General features: G+C 36.7%; 1 protein-coding gene across 1 annotated transcript in view; it reads left to right on the top strand.

The window, feature by feature from the left end:
• PLA2R1 (phospholipase A2 receptor 1) overlaps positions 1–18,135 on the top strand; it is a 108,042-nt gene that overhangs the window by 56,235 nt on the left and 33,672 nt on the right. The window contains exons 11-14 of the mRNA XM_044242175.1: positions 1,032–1,204; positions 11,928–12,130; positions 13,848–13,993; positions 17,200–17,284. Of these exons, the coding sequence (XP_044098110.1) occupies positions 1,032–1,204; positions 11,928–12,130; positions 13,848–13,993; positions 17,200–17,284 (607 nt within the window). The remainder of the gene's footprint in view (positions 1–1,031; positions 1,205–11,927; positions 12,131–13,847; positions 13,994–17,199; positions 17,285–18,135) is intronic.

Raw genomic sequence — 18,135 nt, 5'->3', positions numbered from 1 at the left:
TGAATGACCCCATTGATTTCGTTTCCCTTAGCAACGTAAGGATGCATGGTAACTAAACAATTCCAGAATTTGATGAAAAAGTCTAATTTGCTTTCTTAGGTTTCCTGGGTAATTTCATCAAGCCTACCCTTTCTCAATGACTCAGCACTTCTGGCCACAACTTACCACTGTTTGAAATGTGTTTCTTCAAAACTTCAGATGCATTGGAAATAAATTTTTCAAGATAGATTACAACTTAGCTTAAAATTTCAATGCTACTTAAGTTTTAATACTCATATTTTTCTATTAAATATTCATGTGGAAGCATATATACAAATTTTCCAGATTCTACTTTTGATGCATTCATGTTGGGAAAGGACGACTGCCACCAATCAATGAATACTAATTCTTTCAGTTGTGTGGGGAAAATATTAGTGGGTGCACATCCTTGGATTAGTTCCTAGGGTTTTAAATTTATCTTCAGTGAATGTGTACATCTGAACACATTTGAATAAGCCAAGGACTCCATGTGCTTGTGAATAAACCGATTTGGGAGACATAAAATAGCGACTCCAATCTCTGTTCCATTCTCACCAGGCAAGTGTGGTGGGTGGGTGCATGTGAACTCCATGTTGGCAATGTTCATTCCTCCTCCCCACTGCCATTTCCCCCATTGCACACACATTATGGCAAGGTATGTGATATGTGACCTAATTACAAAATAGAGCACATGCTGTGCCAAGAAATGTATTGCTAGCTTGATGGGCTTTACCACCTATACTCTGAAAGTAGAGCTGGACTCTATTCCTTGAAGAATTAAGCCTTGTCTTTGAGACTCAAATTCTCCTCACTCATCTATTTCTGGGAATTGCACAGACATTTGGCATGTATTAATAATGTCTGGGGTCTTTGAGTGTTTTTCTGCTCCATGTTCTGAAGAATTCATCAGAAAGAATTACTCTGGTGCCATTCTGTGTACCTCATTACGCTTTAATGACATTTTTTTATTGCCCAGAAACTTACTATAACCATTTCCTTTTTCCGTTTTTAAGGTTTGAACAGGCTTTTATTACCAGTTTGATCAGTAGTGTGGTAAAAACGAAGGAGAGTTATTTTTGGATCGCTCTTCAAGATCAAAATGATACAGGAGAATACACTTGGAGAACAGCAGCAGGACAGAAGTCTGAGCCCGTGCAGTACACACACTGGAATGCACATCAGCCTCGTGAGTGGAAGGGATTGTAATATCACTCCTCTCTCCTGTTTTCTTTGACTAAAATTCCTTCCATCGATGGTCCACCTCCTTTGGTGCTTTCTTGATGTTTTCTTTATGCCTAAATCAACTAAAACAATTACCACAGGTTCCCAGGAGGTGACATGTAACTGGTCATTTTTAAAAGTATAATGTGTGTGACATTTGACAGGTTCAAGGTATAATTTTTTTCAAAGATATTTATTTATTTATTTATTTATTTAAGAGAGAGAGAGCATGAGAGGGGATGTCAGAGGGAGAAGCAGACTCCCCATGGAGCTGGGAGCCCAATGTGGGACTCAATCCTGGGACTCTGGGATCATGACCTGAGTCAAAGGCAGTTGCTTAACCAACTGAGCCACACAGGCACCCTCAAGGTAGAAATTTATTGCTCAATACCACATATGCCTTTATTAGCAAGAAGTCCAGATTCTTCCTCATAAAGTCTTTTCCCCATCCTGCCCCCTCATCGTCCAAGAATCTCAGGGGCTTACTCAGTCCAGAACAGTCTGTTATACTTCAAAGCACGGTGAATGGGCACATATAGGCAACTCTATCAGTCCAGTCACTGCCACTTTGCTGTGGAATTCTGACCCATTACTTAGGTAACATTCTTAGTAATCCATCTCATCCATGGACTTTGGTGGTAACTTAGCCAGGATTTCAGAGTTAGACCTCTAGTAGTTCACTCTCAAAAGCTCAGCTCTAGATCCCAAAACATGAAACTGTGCCAGGTTAGTTAGTTCCAGAGAAACTAATGTCTTCAGCCACAAGTACACTAGACCTACTCCCTGTAGAACCAGATTTAGGTCTTTAGGTCACCAACCTAGACTTGACACCCCTTTACTTCAGCATGAGTTCTGATTTGGATACCTTGCTCCCTTTTCCTTGTGGGTCTCAATCAGGGCTACCCCAAGAAATAATAGACAATAAGTTACCTCTAAATTTGCTTCTGGAGGAAAGGTCAGGGAGCCTCAGGCTCTTCCCTGAGGAAAGATGGATATTATAATACTATCAAAATAGTTTTCATTTATCAAATATGTAATAGTAATTTGCCAAAGGACAAAATATACCAATTAAAAGACAGAGATTGTCAGAGCAGATCATAACACAAGACACAACTCTATGTTGACTACAAGAAACCAACTTTACATATAAAAATACATGTGGATTAAAAGATAAAAGGATGGACAAAGATATACTTTGCAAATGCTAATCAAAAGAAAGCAGGAATAGCTACATTTATTTCACAGAGCAGACTGCAGAATAAGGAAAGTTTTCAGGGATTAAACAAAGGGATATTATATAATGGTAAAGGAGTCACTACTCTAAAAAGACATAACAGTCCGTTATGTGTATATACTTAACAACAGAGTGTCAAAATACATGAGAAAAAAAATTGATAGAACTGCAAGGAAAAAATAGATGAAGCTACTATCTTCTAATAGATAAATCTACTATGACAGTCAGAAATTTCAATACCTCTGTATCAGATATCTATAGACTACTTATCCATCAACAGCAAATTATACATTTTTCTCAAGATCACATGAAATGTTCACTAAGGTAGACCATATTCTGGTCATAAAACATATCTCAACAAATTTAAAAGAATGGAAATTATACAATGTCTTCTCTCAGGCCACAGTGAGGTTAAACTAGAAACCAATATCAGAAAGATAGTTGGAAAATTCCAAAATACTTAGAGATTAAATAATACATTTTTACATAACACATGGGTCAAAGAAGAAATCTCAAGAGGAATTTTAAAACATTTTAAACTAAATAAAAATACAACTTATCAGAATTTGTAAGATGCAGAGAAAGCAATGTTTAAGGGGAAATTTAAAGCACTGAACACATATGTTAGGAAAAAAAATATCTAAAATCAATAATCTAAGCTCCTACCTTAGGAAATTAGAAAAAGAAGAGAAAATTAAATCCACAGTAAGTCAAAGAAAATAAATAATAAAAATTAGAGCAGGAATTGCTGCTCCCTCTTTTATTTGTGATATTAGTAATTGTGTCTGTTCTCTTTTCTTAGTCTGGTTACAGGGTTTAACTTCCAAAAATCAATTAGTATAATCCATCACATCAACAGGCTATTTTTAAAAAGTCACATGATCATATCAATAGATGCAGAAAAACATATGACAAAATCCAATGTCTGTTTGTTTTAATAACTGTTAGCAAACTAGGAATAAAGGGGAACTTATTCAACTTTATAAAGAACATCTACAAAACCCACATATACCATACTTAATGGTGAAAAATAAAAGCTTTCCCACTAACATCAGGAACAAGGCAAGAATGTTCCTTGTCAACACTTCTTTTATTTTTTAAAAAGATATTTATTTATTTATTTATTTGAGAGAGAGAGAGAGAGAATTCGAGAGAGAGAGAGGGAACACAAGAGGGGAACACAAGAGGTCAGAGAGAGAAGCAGACTACCTGCTAACCAAGGAGCCCAATGCTGGACTTGATCCTGGGACTCCAGGATCATGACCTGAACCAAAGGCAATCCCTTAACCAACTGAACCACCCAGGCACCCCCAGCACTTCTTTTAAACAGTGTAGTAGCAGTCTTAGCTAATGCAATATGACAAAAAAAAAAAAAAAAAAAAAAGGCAAGTAAAAGGCATACAGATTAGAAAGAAATAAAGCTTCATTCACGGATGACAAGATTGCCTACATAAAAAATCAGAATGAGGGGCACCTGGGTGGCTCTAGGGGTTAAGGCCTCTGCCTTTAGCTCAGGTCATGATCCCAGGGTCCTGGAATCGAGCCCCACATCGGGCTCTCTGCTCAGCGGGGACCCTGCTTCCCCCCCCCCCCGCCTGCCTCTCTGCCTACTTACGATCTCTTTCTGTCAAATAAATAAATAAAATCTTTTAAAAAAAATCAGAATGAATCTATGAAAGATCCCTTGAACTAATAAGTGATTATAGCAAGATTGCAATAGAAAAGATTAATGAATAGAAGTCAATTACTTTCTTATATAACAGCAATGAGCAAGTGGAGTTTAACATTAAAAACATAGTATCATTTACATTAGCACCACCCCAAATTGAAATATTTATATATAAAACCTAACAGAATAGGTACAAAATCTATATGAGGACAAATATAAACTTTAATGAAATAAGTTAAAGAAGAACTAAATAAAAGGAGAGATATTCCATGTTCATGGATAGAAAAACTTAATATTGTCAAGACATCAGTTTTTCACAAACTGACCTATAGGTTCAGTATTATTCCAATAAAAATCCCAACAACTTATTTTGTGGATATCAACAAATGGATTCTAAAGTTTATATCGAAAGGCAAAAGACCCAGAATAGCAAACTCCTTATTGATGTAGAAGAACATAGTCAGAAAACTGACACTACCTGACTTCAAGACTTACTATAAAGCTAGAGTAATCAAGGCAGGGTGGTATTGGAAAAAAAATAAATAAATAAGACACATCAATAGAACAGAATAGAGAGCCCAGAAACTGACTGATAGGAACCAAACACCTAAATGTAAATCACAAATGTATAACACTCCTAGAGGATAACATAATAGAAAACCTAGATGACCTTGAGTAAGGCAATGACTTTTTAGATACCAAAGGCACAATCCATGAAGGAAACAATTTTCACTAAAACTAAAAACTTCTGCTATGAGAAAGACAATGCCAAGAGAATGAGAAAATAAGACACAGACTAAGAGAAAATATTTGGAAAAACCACACTCATAAAGGACTGCTATCCAAAATGTACAAAGAATTCTTAAAACTCAACAATAAGAAAATGAAAGACAAGATTTAAAAATGGACAAAAGGCCTGGGGCAGCTGGGTGGTTCAGTCGGTTAAATGTCTGCCTTCTGCTCAGGTCATGATCACCAGTGTCCCTGGATGGAGCCCAGCATCAAGCTCTCTGTTTAGTAGCAAGTCTGCTTTTCCTGCTCCCCCTTCCCGGACTCATGTTTACGCTCTCTCTCTCTCTCTCTCTGAAATAAATAAATAAATACTTTTAAAAAAAAAAAAAAGATGAAATGAGATACCAAACCACTGAAAGACATTTAATGAAACTTAAATGCACATTACTAAGGGAAAAGGGCCCATTGAAAAGTCTGTATACTACATGATTCCAACCATATGACATTCTGGAAAAGGCAAAACTATGGGACAGTGAAAAAATTACTAATAAAAAGTGGTTTTCAGGGGTTAGGGGGAAGTAGAGATAAATAGGTGAAGCACAGAGGATTTGGGAGGCAATGAAACTATTCTATATGGTACTACAGTGGTGGATATATATGATTATACATTTGTCCAAACCACAGAATGTACAACACCAAGAATGAAACTTAATATAAATCATGGATTTTGGGTGGTAATGATGTGTCACTGTAAGTTTTAACAAATGTACCATTGTGGTATGGGATGTCAATAGTGAGAAAGGTTTTATGTATTTGGGACAGGAAGTATAAGGCAAGTCTGTACTTTCCACTCAAATTTTGCTATGAATCCGAAATGCTCCAAAATATACAGTGTATTATTTTTTCAAAAACCATACTTTTTAAAGATGCCTATAAGATGAAATTAAGACAAAATACATATTTTTGCGTATAAGCATTGGTTTAGGAAATGTGTATAGAAACTGGTGACTTTGCATGGCTCTAAACAAGAAACATTATAATTCAGTCAGTAAACAACCTTCTCAAATTCCACAAATCTATGAATATTATTAAAATGCAGAGACTAGTAAAGTTCCATGTCACACTATTACTGGAGAAAAAAAAGCTCAGTTTTCATTTCTAATATACTTTGGAATTTTGTTAGTAATGTCTATACCTGTCAAAATAAATTAATACATTTTGAGTAGACAAAATCTTGGTTTTTAATGTTACCTTCCTTGGGGCATATTTGGATGTCTAAAATCTGGAACTGAAGCAGAGCTCCTTGTCATTCATAAGTTTCTGCTATAATTTATTTGAGTGGCACTACTACTCTTTTCCTGTTCTCCCTGAAGCAAAAATAATATCATGATGCTCAGTTTGGCTGCTCATGCTGACTGACATTGAGTAAATTGTCTCTGAATAAGATGAAAATGTAAATCTTTTTTTGAAGAAAATAGCAATATAAAAGCCTCTGTGTTTTCTTTTTTCTTTTAAATTGCAGTTTGCAGAAACACCATCCTAACTCACATTTTTTCTCCTGCCTGTCATGAAAGTATCCATTAACTTGGTCCCCATGTCAGAATCCTAATCCAGCCTAAACTGACTATATAAATTGACCACTGAACAGGAAGCCTGCTCTTTTTTATAAACTTAGTCAAGACTCTGTCCTTATGTCATATCATCAGAATATTCCATCTATGGTGGAATTGCAGTTCTGTCACTTTTTTTGACTTTGTATTATGTTCTCCAAATAGTGTAATGACCCACCATATACCCATTACCCATGTCATCCGTTACGAACTCATGGTCTATCTTGTTTCTTGTATACCCTCACCCACTTCCCATATTTTGTCACAGCAAAGCCCAGACATCATATTGTTTCATCCACACATATTGCAATATTATCCCTAGAAGATAAAGATTTCTTTTTAAAAACATGAATACAAGACAATTATCACAACTAATAGTAATTAACTATACCTTCATAACATAAATCTTTAGTTAATGCTGAAATTTCTAAATTATTCACAAATATTCATAAATATAAACTGTAAATGGACTTTACAGTTTGTTTGAGTCAGGATCCTAAAAAGATTTATACATTGCAATTGGTTGATAGATCTCTTAAAGTCTACTTTAATCTCTATGTTTCTTTCTTCCTTATCCCCTGCCATTTTTAAAAAATTTTATTCGCTGTGCAAATGGGTTATTTGTCCTGCAGTTCCCTATAGTCTGGACTTTTTTATTTAATCCCTGTATGTTGTTTAATATCTTCTTCATTTTCCATAAAATTGACATTTTTATTTTTTAAAAGTTAGAATCAGAGGCATTATATAATTCAGATTTTCTTTTCTTTTCTTTTAGAAAACCATTTCATAAGTAGCTGTGTCTTCTATCTGAAGGCATGTAATGTTCACTTTTCTCCCTTTTTGCAATGTTAGCAGCCACTAATGATCAATGCCTAGATTCACTGATTCATTAGGGGGTTCTTCATAGCTTCATGTCTGGGATATTTTTATGAAGACATAGTTTCCTGCTATTTTACTAAAACAGCAATAGCAAAGAGACTGTGGCACTTGGTATTTTAAAAGAAGTAACTCTTCAGATAAAATAGGCAAATGAATTTTTATCTATACTAACTAGCAGCACTAATTGAAGGGGGAAAATGGGGTCTTTCTTATTTATGGATGCGAATGCATTAGAAACTAAGATGTAGTTTGTACTTAAAGATTCAATATAAATGGAGGCTGTAGAGGAGAAGAAAAAAAAGTATGTCCATTCTTGTTAAGACATTCAAAAATCTTTTCCAAGTTATATTACAGTTGCATAGTTGTCTGTAAAAAGAAGGGGAAACACTTTGAGATCACTATTTTGCATCTATTACTCGGGCTTTGTGACCAAAGTTTTGTTTCTAGATCTAGATGCTACTGCAGAAAAGGTGTGTTTCACTCATATGGGTTAACTCTAGAGCATGTACCCCAATTGTCCCAAGTCAATAGAAATCTTCTGCCAATGACAGGGAAATTGGGATCCTGGGAGAGCAAATCAAATCTGTTTTTCTTGAAAGTGACTCCACATAGTAAGGAGAAGCCTCTCCAGCCATCAGATAGATAGGTGGGTCCAGTTTAAGGCTTTGCAGAGTTCTGAAATGAACCACCACATGAATGGGAACAAACTTATTCTCATTTCTCATTTCTGGGCACTCTTTGGAGATTTCCATATCTTTTTATAATGTAAGTAACTGTCAGAAAAGGTAAAAATGGGATCATAGATCTTTAAGAAAATGCTGTGGGCACACACAGAAAAGAAATGTGACCAGGGGAATGAGAGGGAGGTCCTTGGAAAAGGAGGAACATAATTAGAGGGGAAGATTCAATCATTCAACAACTATTCATTGTATGCCTGTCTACTGTGTTTCTTGACATTGTCTCATGGTAGATTCAGCTAAATCTGTTTTCAAGTTCTGTATCAAACCCTCCCCACATGGCCTTAGACAAGTTACTAAACGTCTGTGCCTCAATTTCTTCATTAGCAAACTGTAGATGCTAATATCCATCTCAGAGTTTTTGAAGCTGAATAAAGAAAGACCATATAAAATGCATATACAGTATATATCAATATATACCATTCCATGGAATCTACCCTTATAGCATCACTTTTCTGCATGAAGAAGGAAAAAAGGGCAGAGAAGGAAGGTGGGTAAGGCACAAGCTTAAGAAGTAAGGATGTGAAAGGATTATTGCAGGATGGGAAAATAACTAGACAGACTCAAGTAAAATGATTGTCCAGAGGCTCTGAAGGCCCAGCTACAGTTCTCTCCTACCCTGAGGCCACAAATAGATTTCATTTCTCCACTTTCCGGTATTTGACCAGAGAGCTAAAGGATGGAGGCTTTCCCAGCTCAGTTCAATTTATATGGTTAGATAGCTTTGCCAAATGGAAAGGACTAGAATAGTGAATTGGAATGTCTTAATCAACCTAAAGTTATCCCATTCATGTTTCATGGAGAGACTGAAGGGGAACAGAGGGAAGGTAAGGCAGGTAAGGAGAATCAGTTTAAATGTGAGCTTCACCACCGAGGAATAAGATGATAGTTTTTTCTTCTCCAATGGGAAATGAGTTATTGAATTTGAGAACAATTTCTCAGGGAAAAAAACACCCTCCACTCTTTCCCATACCATACCTTTATTGTTTGGCTTTTGCAAGCATACCCACAATATAAGATTATAAATTCGGTTTATATCTCCCTTAGCCCAGTCTCCCTTTATTACACCACTTTACTGCTTCTTTGGGGCTGAGCCTCTAAAATTTGGGTCAAATGTTCCATTAAGTTAACCACTTTAGAATACCAATAACACTCCTACAGCACTTTTCATCTTCATAGCAGTTCACAAACATCTCCTTCTCCACTAATGAAGATGAGTTGAGTATCTATAGTATCTAAAACCAGAGCTATTTAATCATTGTCTGATGTGAAAAAGTAAAAACAAAATGCAAGACCAACAAAAAAAAGTATATTACATTTCAAACTTGCTGATTCGAACTTTTTAAAAATTCTTTGAACATGCAGGCAGAACTCCTGCCACAAAACCCAGGTTTTGTAATGAAAAGTCAAAATAAGAACAGAAGCAACATCTTGGGGATGGTTTTTAGCCCTTCCTATCTTTCAGGGTGCTTTTAAATACATTATCCTGCTTGATCTTCACAAAAACCAGAGAGGAGAAAAGGAATTATTATCCCCACATTTCAGATAAGGGTTTTTGTGATTAATTAACTTGTTTGAGTTTTGAGTTACTAAGTATTTGTACTGAGACTAGAACTCCAGACTTCAGGCTCCAACTCAAAAGTTGCTGGGGAAGGAAGGATGGAGGCATTGAGAGGGAGTACCTATTTACCCTGCTCCTTCAACTAAAACAATCCCATTAGCATATTACATTTGGGGCTTCCATGTGGATTTTCACAGTTCGACTTCATTAGGACTTCATCACACAGAGTATGCGGCATCTCCTCTATTGTTCATGACCAGCTAGATTGTGAGCTGCATGCCAAAATTACATTGAACAAGTGCTCGCTTCAGCAGCACATACACAAAATTACATTGAACAGGATTGCAAATCTCCATTCCTGGAAGGTTGCACTTACACACTATAATCTTTCTCCTTTGTGTGGCCCTCAATCATTCATTCAGCTTTAACACAAACTAGCTGTTCTGGCCAATGGAGCAGACTGATGGCCTTTGTATGGACCAACTCTCTCTCTTGACTTCCTTCTCTTCTATACAAGTATACTAGTCATGTTTTCTTGTTTACTACTGATCATTTTCACCTTTGTGGGTCTCTTTGACACATCAGCATGGACACCCACACAGGACTGTGACCTTCTTGCTGATGGCTGTGATGCATGGTGTCTAACATGGGACGTGAGCTCAGGATTATTGAAGACACAGACACTGGTTCTTTAGCACCTTTATTCTTTCTCTTTTTGCACAAACTTTTCCAACCCTTTAAGAGAGGCTCTTTGTATGTCTTCCTCTGTCTTCTTTCTTCTCACTCCCCCTCTCTTTGGTCTTTCTGTGAGCATAAAATAACCACCCATTGCTGACAAGGATAAAGCCAGTTGCTCTGTATGGAAAAAAAAAAAAAAAATTGAAGCCATTCCTTGAGAAGGAAATTAAGCAAGACAAATATTTAGTACCAAGTGACTATATTTTTAAGTGCCTTCAGGCCCCAAGTCGTCAGTCTTCAGATGTTCCATCTATAATTGGTTTTGTTGGTTTTTTTTGCCAGCACCCCTTGAAAATTCTTTTCTCTTTTTCGTCCTTCAAAATTCAGTTCAAATGTCACTTCCTGCAAACCCTTTACTGATATCCTGAGGTAGTCTCCATCACCCTTTCTAGAATCTCCAACAGAAATCTGAACTCTAGTATAGTACATCAACATTATGTTCAATGCAACTAAATGTTTGTGTCTGTGCCTCCTCTGTGCTAAAATAAGAGTTGAGTTTTGTTTGTTTTATTTTGCTTTGTCCTTCTATCTCTAGTAGCCAATATACAGAATAGGCTGATGTGTAGATATAGAGGCTCAATTTTGTTGTTGTTTAATTTTATTTAGATAAATGAATGGTCACTTTGGCTTTAAGAAAAAAGGTTCATTCTTACTCAATTTGTATTCTATTTTTGGAATGGGATTGTTTTCTACTATTCACTGAAATTTGAGGTATATTTTTTCGCTGTCCTATGAGTTATACAGATTTGATGACAAATGAACGTCTTAACATTGAAATTGTTTCTGTGGAAAAATATGGTTCATTTTCCAGTATGTTCAAACATACACAAAAGAATAGAGCTTCATTCAGAACTAGATGGTCTTTCCCTTTTCCTTAATGTCTGCCTTTATTCTAGAGTTTTACCCCATACAGAATTATCTCATTCTCTCCACTCTCCCATGGTTTATAGTTTGGCTTTCTGTTATGTACCTTGTAATCTGCCTTGAATCCACAATTTATGTATCTTCCCTGTCAAATATGTTTCTCATAGAATAACCACTATGCATTTTTCATTGTTGATTTTTCACAATGGGGTTTCAAAGCACAGTATACAGAGTAAGTGTTCAGTAAATGGTAGGCTGAATTTTTCTCTGCACAGTTAGAAAAAAAAAAAGCTCCATAATTGAAACTAGAGGAATGTTGGCATTTGATTGAAATATTGGGGATTTGATTGAATATTGGGGATTTTTTAGTCCCAGGTTGAACAGTGCCTAGTTTCCTATCATTTGGCATCTGAGCTCCAAATGTCTAAAGTCCAGTCTCCACAGGCTCTCTTCCCTCATTTATCCATCTTCTATTCTTTCTCCAAAGACGAAAAGAAAAGAAATGAGACAGTCTTGTTAAGAAAGCTTTCTTTTTCATCTTTCTTGTTCTCATGTGGGTGCTTCATTATGAGATGTCAATTGTTCAACACTCTAGAGACCTGTCTTCTAAGGACAAAATGTTCTAGTCATTCTGGTATTCAAAAGTGTTGTTTTCTGCTTTTAGGCTACAGTGGTGGTTGTGTTGTCATGCGAGGAAGGAGTCCACCTGGTCGCTGGGAAGTGAAGGACTGTAGACACTTTAAGGCAATGTCCCTGTGTAAGCAGCCAGTGGGAAAACAGGAGAAAACGGAGCAGGAAGAAAGATGGCCATTTCACCCCTGCTACTTGGACTGGGAATCAGAGCCTGGGTTGGCCAGCTGCTTCAAGGTGATGCCAAGGGTACCTAGGCATTCTCAATGGGATGAACATTACTTCAGTTTGGGCCATGTATCCTCAATTCCCTTACTCCAGAACAGTGCTTGGCACAGAGCAGCTACTTAATATATGTTGACCGTTTCTGTCTTTTCAGTTATATTCCAAAATAATTTTAATTCAAAAGACTGATGTATCCCTGGAGATACTGAGGGTCTCTTCTTGAAGACTAATGTCAAGGCCCCAGTCAATATTTTTTTTTACTGCATAGTACCAAATGAACAAGGCAGATGTTCATTGGGTATTGAAATGGTACAATTCCATAGTTTGTAAGAAAATGAATAGTCTTGTTATGGAATAGTACCATTCTGCTGCTAAAAATAGCTTTTGCAGCTTGCCAGACACCTGAGGATCAAACAAATTAAAACATACAGTTTATATATATGTGTGTGTTTGTATTTATACACATGTGAAAAAATGTGTGAAGAAACATCTTTTTGCATATCAGTTTTAAATCCTAGATATAAATCAGTACTTACAATATTCTTGTCATGAAACATCTGTGAATGCATTCAATTTAATGTACACTACAATCCTACAATAAATTCATCAGGTAAAAGTGATCTCACAAAGCAGTAAGTTAAACCTTAGAAATGAGCAAACTGAGGCAGCAAGATGAAGTGATCTGCCCAAGATCACAATTATTTATTGACAGAGTTGGAATAAATCCCTGGTCTTGGGACCCCCATTCCAGTGTTTTTCCTACTATATATGACCCTGACATGTCAACAAATGTATGGTGTGTTTGATGGGCATGGTGGTGGGATTGATGAATTTTAAGTGATTCAAGAAAGGGTTCCCAGAGAAGGTAAGTTTTGACGTATAATTTAAAAGATGGAAAGGCTGTGCTGTGGCCCGCAGGACTGGGAAAGCTATTCATTCTGGTCGCCGCAAATCAGAGTCTGGTGAAGCCTGGCGGCAGGGTGCCTGCCTGGCATCAGAGACACTGGCATAATGTCAGGCAGTTACAAACAAGGAGGGCACAGAGGCCTCAGATCTGGAGTTCTGTGTTTTTGGACCCTCACCCTTGATCCTATATAAAGTCAGAAGTAGACTGTTCATTTGATAGACATCTTCCAGCTACTGTGAAGACAGCTGAGAAACAGCAGAGAATTTAGGCACAGCAAAGACCCAACGACCTTAGTAATATACCTGCCCTAGTTCCCAGGTCTCGTTTCTCATTCCCTACTGTGGGTCAGCCAGATTCATGATCATTCCACCAATTCTAATTTGTCAGAAGGCAATCTGGTGAGATAGAAATTCATGGGCCCTTGAAGCAAGGAGCATCGGATCTGATACGAGCTCTGCCTATTTGTAGCTGTGTGACTAGAAATTTGTAACCTCTCGTAGCCTGACCTCATCGCCTAACAAACATTTATTTAGGGACACGTATACGCCAGTTACAGGAAATTTAGAGGAAAATAAAGAGTCCTCAAGGAGCTTATTTATAAAATTGAGCTCATCATATCCCCCTCATGAATTTGTTGTGAGAATAAAATGAGATAGTTTTACTATAGACACATTCTAGTTCAATAAATGTTATTTCTCCCTACTGGGTCAAGCTTTTAATATAGAATAATGACAATTATAATACTGTTATTTTCTTGTCCAGAATTAAACAGCCTCACCTTATCCATGATAGTGTCAACTTTTTTTTGTCCTACTAAACCAGGTATTTCATAGTGAAAAAGTCCTGATGAAAAGAACATGGAGAGAAGCAGAAGCATTTTGTGAAGAATTTGGTGCTCACCTTGCAAGCTTTGCCCATATTGAGGAAGAGAATTTTGTGAATGAGCTTTTACATTCAAAATTTAATAGGTAAATACTTGTTAATTTTGAAAAAATGCAATCAAATTTTCTATTTCCCAGTAATGACTTATTAGGAATGAGTATTCCAAATATTTGTTTAAAATCTCAAGTATTTATTTTAAGCCTAAAACCAGCTAGCCATTAGTTGTGAAAGAAAAATATATACTTATGGTCTTATATTTATATTGCACCAAGTTCTCATTCCATAAAACAAAGAACAACGTGGCAATCGTTTTGATATTTGAAATCTTTCCTATGTACCTCGAATCAGAATTTTAGAGCTTTTCTGCCAAACTCAAATTATCTAACCCCATGATTTTCAAAGTGTTGACTGAGGATCCTGAAAGTCCTAGAACCCCAAGACCAGGAGGGGACCAAGTGGGCAGAGGCCCTAATTCCATCACTGATCACCAGCTCCACTTCTGCTTATTTTGTATAAAATAGAAGTCCATGTAAGATTTTGTTTGGGAAAAATAAAAAAAAGTCCCACTGATTGGAAAAAAAAAATTTCAATCCAGGTCCTAATTTTACATTTGAGGAACTAGGCATTCACTTGTCAGTATTGATCTTGTGAGTTTCAGAATCTTGAATTACATGGAGTTAGAAAATTAATTTAATTTCAATTTGAAGAAATGTAGAAGTCTTATGTTACCTTTTACCCAGTGCAAAAAATTCCTTCCACTATATTGCTGTGGTCACCTACTATCTGCATAATTCCTTTCAGAGTGCTCCTTATTTGGGAGAAAACCCATTCCGTTGTTGGAGGCTGGGTTCAAAGATCAACTTTCTAGTACAGAGCAATACAGATCAAGTGGACTATATTTTTGAATATTTGAGGACAGCCATTATGTTCTCTTTTAGTGAATCTTTTCATCCACTGGCTTCTTTCTCTCAAATGTTCTTGTCAGTTAGCATACATTTTTGGACTATCTCCCATGGGAGGGGTACTTTTATATGCAGAACTGGCTAGAGAATGCAATAGACAAGACAGACAAAAGTCCTGCCCCAAGGCAGTATGGCTCCATGGCTCTATACATTTATTTAATAAAAACAAATGTAACACCAGGTACTATGCTCCAAGCTCTGGAAATCTGGAGTCTCAATGAAACACTTGCCAGAATTACAGAGAAAATCGCAAACTATTTTTTGAGGAAAATTCTGGCCTTCCCCTTAAGTTTCCTTTAGGACACTCCAAAAGAAGATTAAATATGCAATTATCTATCAAACTATTCATCTCTAGTCTCCACAGTAATGACCTTAACAGTAGGAGACTTTGACAACATCTCCCCATATGAGTCTTACAGAGTACTGTTGGGGGAAAAGGGTCAAATATGTTTGCAAAAAAGGCACAAACCTGGATATTTGCCATATGTTTTAGCATTGTAAAAGCTAAACAACATCAACATCCCATGGAACTGTTAGTCTCTGTGGGAAATGCTGACCTAAACCATATTTCCCAAATCTGGCTGATTCTCACACTCATTTGGGACACCTTTTGACACGGAGCACTCTGGTCTCACACCAGGGCTGCTGAGTCAGATTCTCTGAAACTGAAGAAAAGTTCAAGAAGCTTCCTGATTATTTGACTGGAAGTCTGGTGTGGGGCCACAGATTTAAGGGATATGGGATAGTCTCCATCATCCTAAGTTGTAACTTTGCTTCATGACTTTAGCCCCTTGCGAAACATCCTTTCATACTTGAGCATAGTGAGGTTTGCTATAAGAAATAACCACACGCAAACTGCTTCCAAATTTGCTGTAAAATCAAATATCATTCTGTCGTTTCTATTTATGTAAGTTCACACACTTGAAATTTCTTGTGGAATTTAATTCCAAGCATCTATCAAATTATTAATCTTTAGCACTTAATCAGAAAAGCTGTATTACTTTGTATCCAGACTGCCAGGAATTTAACAAAATCTCATGCTTGATTATAGCAAATAAACCAGTTCTCATAGTAGCATGCATGCTGCTTCTTATGGCACTGCTTTTAAATTTCTATTTTATTATTTATCATATTATTAAAAATTATACAATTACAGGAAATTGATGAAGAGAAAGTTAATACCATTTAGAAGCCAATACATTTCAGGAAAAATGTAGAACTCTGAACTCAGTAAGGAAAGAAATAAAAAGTTCTCAAGGCAGGAGAGTGAAATGAATTCCCAGCCTAGGTCACGGATGTTAAGATACCTGGCTTAACCTTAAGGCAGCACTCTCCCCTCCACAACCTTGCAAACTGTAAATTGCAATAATGGCAATCACCAACCGGGCCCCAATGATCTCACAGATTTCTAAGTCATATTTTCCTTTCATTTGTATTGTTCAGGCACAATAGCTCACATATCTGAGAAGAGGATGCTTCAGAATAGGCTTGCTTCATTGCACTAACGAAAATAAAGCATCTGTCATGACTTCTGAATCTTTTAAATCTTTAATTCTCCAAATTATTCTCAGAAAATTATCTTAGTGAGATGGTTCATTGTACAATTAGACTTTATTGGTTGATTTATTGAGTACTCTGTGGTTTGATGTATTTGTCCTCTGCCTAATTGGAGGAAAGATGGTTCTCTGTGGGGATTCGCACCAAGTCTAAACCAGTGGTGACTACTGAAGTTAATCTACTGTGCCTTAGACTGATTTGCTGTGAAATTATTTATGTTGGGATCTGAAAAAAACAAAAACCAAAATCTACTGTGTACCTTTTGTTAAAGGGGGTGATGGTAATTAACTTCCAAAGAATACATGAACATTTGACAAAAAAGCAACAAATCGAAGCATAGGAAAGTGGTAAATACACACAGCAAAGTAGTAAAAAGTCCTCTAGGGAAAAAGACAATCCAAAATTTCTTACCAACTTGCTTTCATGTGTTCTTATTCTGTTTAAAATGTGTAGCCATTCCTAATGAACATGAGAAAGCAGTGTTCTCAATATAGGCTAACTTTTCCCCGAACTGTATGTCGCCAGTGAGCACACCATACAAGCCAAGAGAAATAGGAAGCCAGGCTAATCTTCTCTACATTCATCTCATAGCTCAGGTTTTGCATATAGGAAATGCTCAATAAATGTTTACTGACTGATCAATCCTGCCAGGAGTATCAGCTGTTTCCTGTGCACATAAATACTTTAAAATATTTCTTGAGCCTATTACATTATGTTGTGAATTCAGTAGGAAGAGCCAAGGGTTTTGTTTTGTTTTGTTTTTCTCTTCACAGGACAGAAGAAAGGCAGTTTTGGATTGGATTTAATAAAAGAAACCCACTGAATTTTGACTCGTGGGAGTGGGCTGATGGGACTCCTGTAAGTTTTTCCAAACTGAAGACAAGGAAGTGAATTCAATAAGGGGGCCCTGGAACACTTTGGTCAACCAACCAAGAGAACCTGGAAGTAATGACTGTATTTCCTGTGACTCAGACCCAGACCAAAAACTGTACCAGATCTTGGTACCATAGGAGTTATTTCTGCAAAGTCCTGAGAAACATTCACTAACCATATAGTTCTGAGGCCAGCTATAGAATCTCATCCTAGAAAGGAATCAAAATCTCCAAAAACTCCCCAAACTATCTCCTAAGTGAAAAGTCTTGAGAAAGAAGCAACTATTGTTTACAATAATATTAGGCTTTCTTTACTCCACCTTCCCGCTCTAGCTTAGCTCCTAATTATAGGAATGTGGGACCCTTGTCCAGATCACAATGAAAAGAACCATTTTGGTTTACCTCTAAACGGACAGAAATGCCAGCCTTAGAAATACCTTCTCTTTCTCAGCCAGAGCAAGTTATTCAGTTGGGGGGAAAAATTTGCTTTTCTTTCAGCCTCATACTTGTAAAAACCTCTGTGAAGGAAAGATGGAAGTCACTATGCCATATTTTTTTTCATATGCAATGAGGAATTCTCTTATTTTCCTCAAGATGATAGGGGAAAAATGAAGCCGTATCCCAGATTGAAATGAGATCCATCTGAGGACACTTGCAAAATCAATGTATTCAGTTATACCTGTGAACTAGGAGGCCAACAAGAGACAGCAGTGAGCACTTAATGAAGCTCCTATTTATTGAGCCCAAATTATATTGCAGACAAGGGTTGAATGCACTGCCGCATGATCTCATTTCACCCTTATAATGATTCTGTGCAGTAGTTATTAGAATGCTGAA

Source organism: Neovison vison, chromosome 3 (genome assembly GCF_020171115.1).
Source record: "Neovison vison isolate M4711 chromosome 3, ASM_NN_V1, whole genome shotgun sequence".
Classification (NCBI taxonomy): domain Eukaryota; kingdom Metazoa; phylum Chordata; class Mammalia; order Carnivora; family Mustelidae; genus Neogale; species Neogale vison.
The sequence above is the reverse complement of the archived record's forward strand: the minus strand, read 5'-3'. Positions and strand labels throughout refer to the sequence as shown.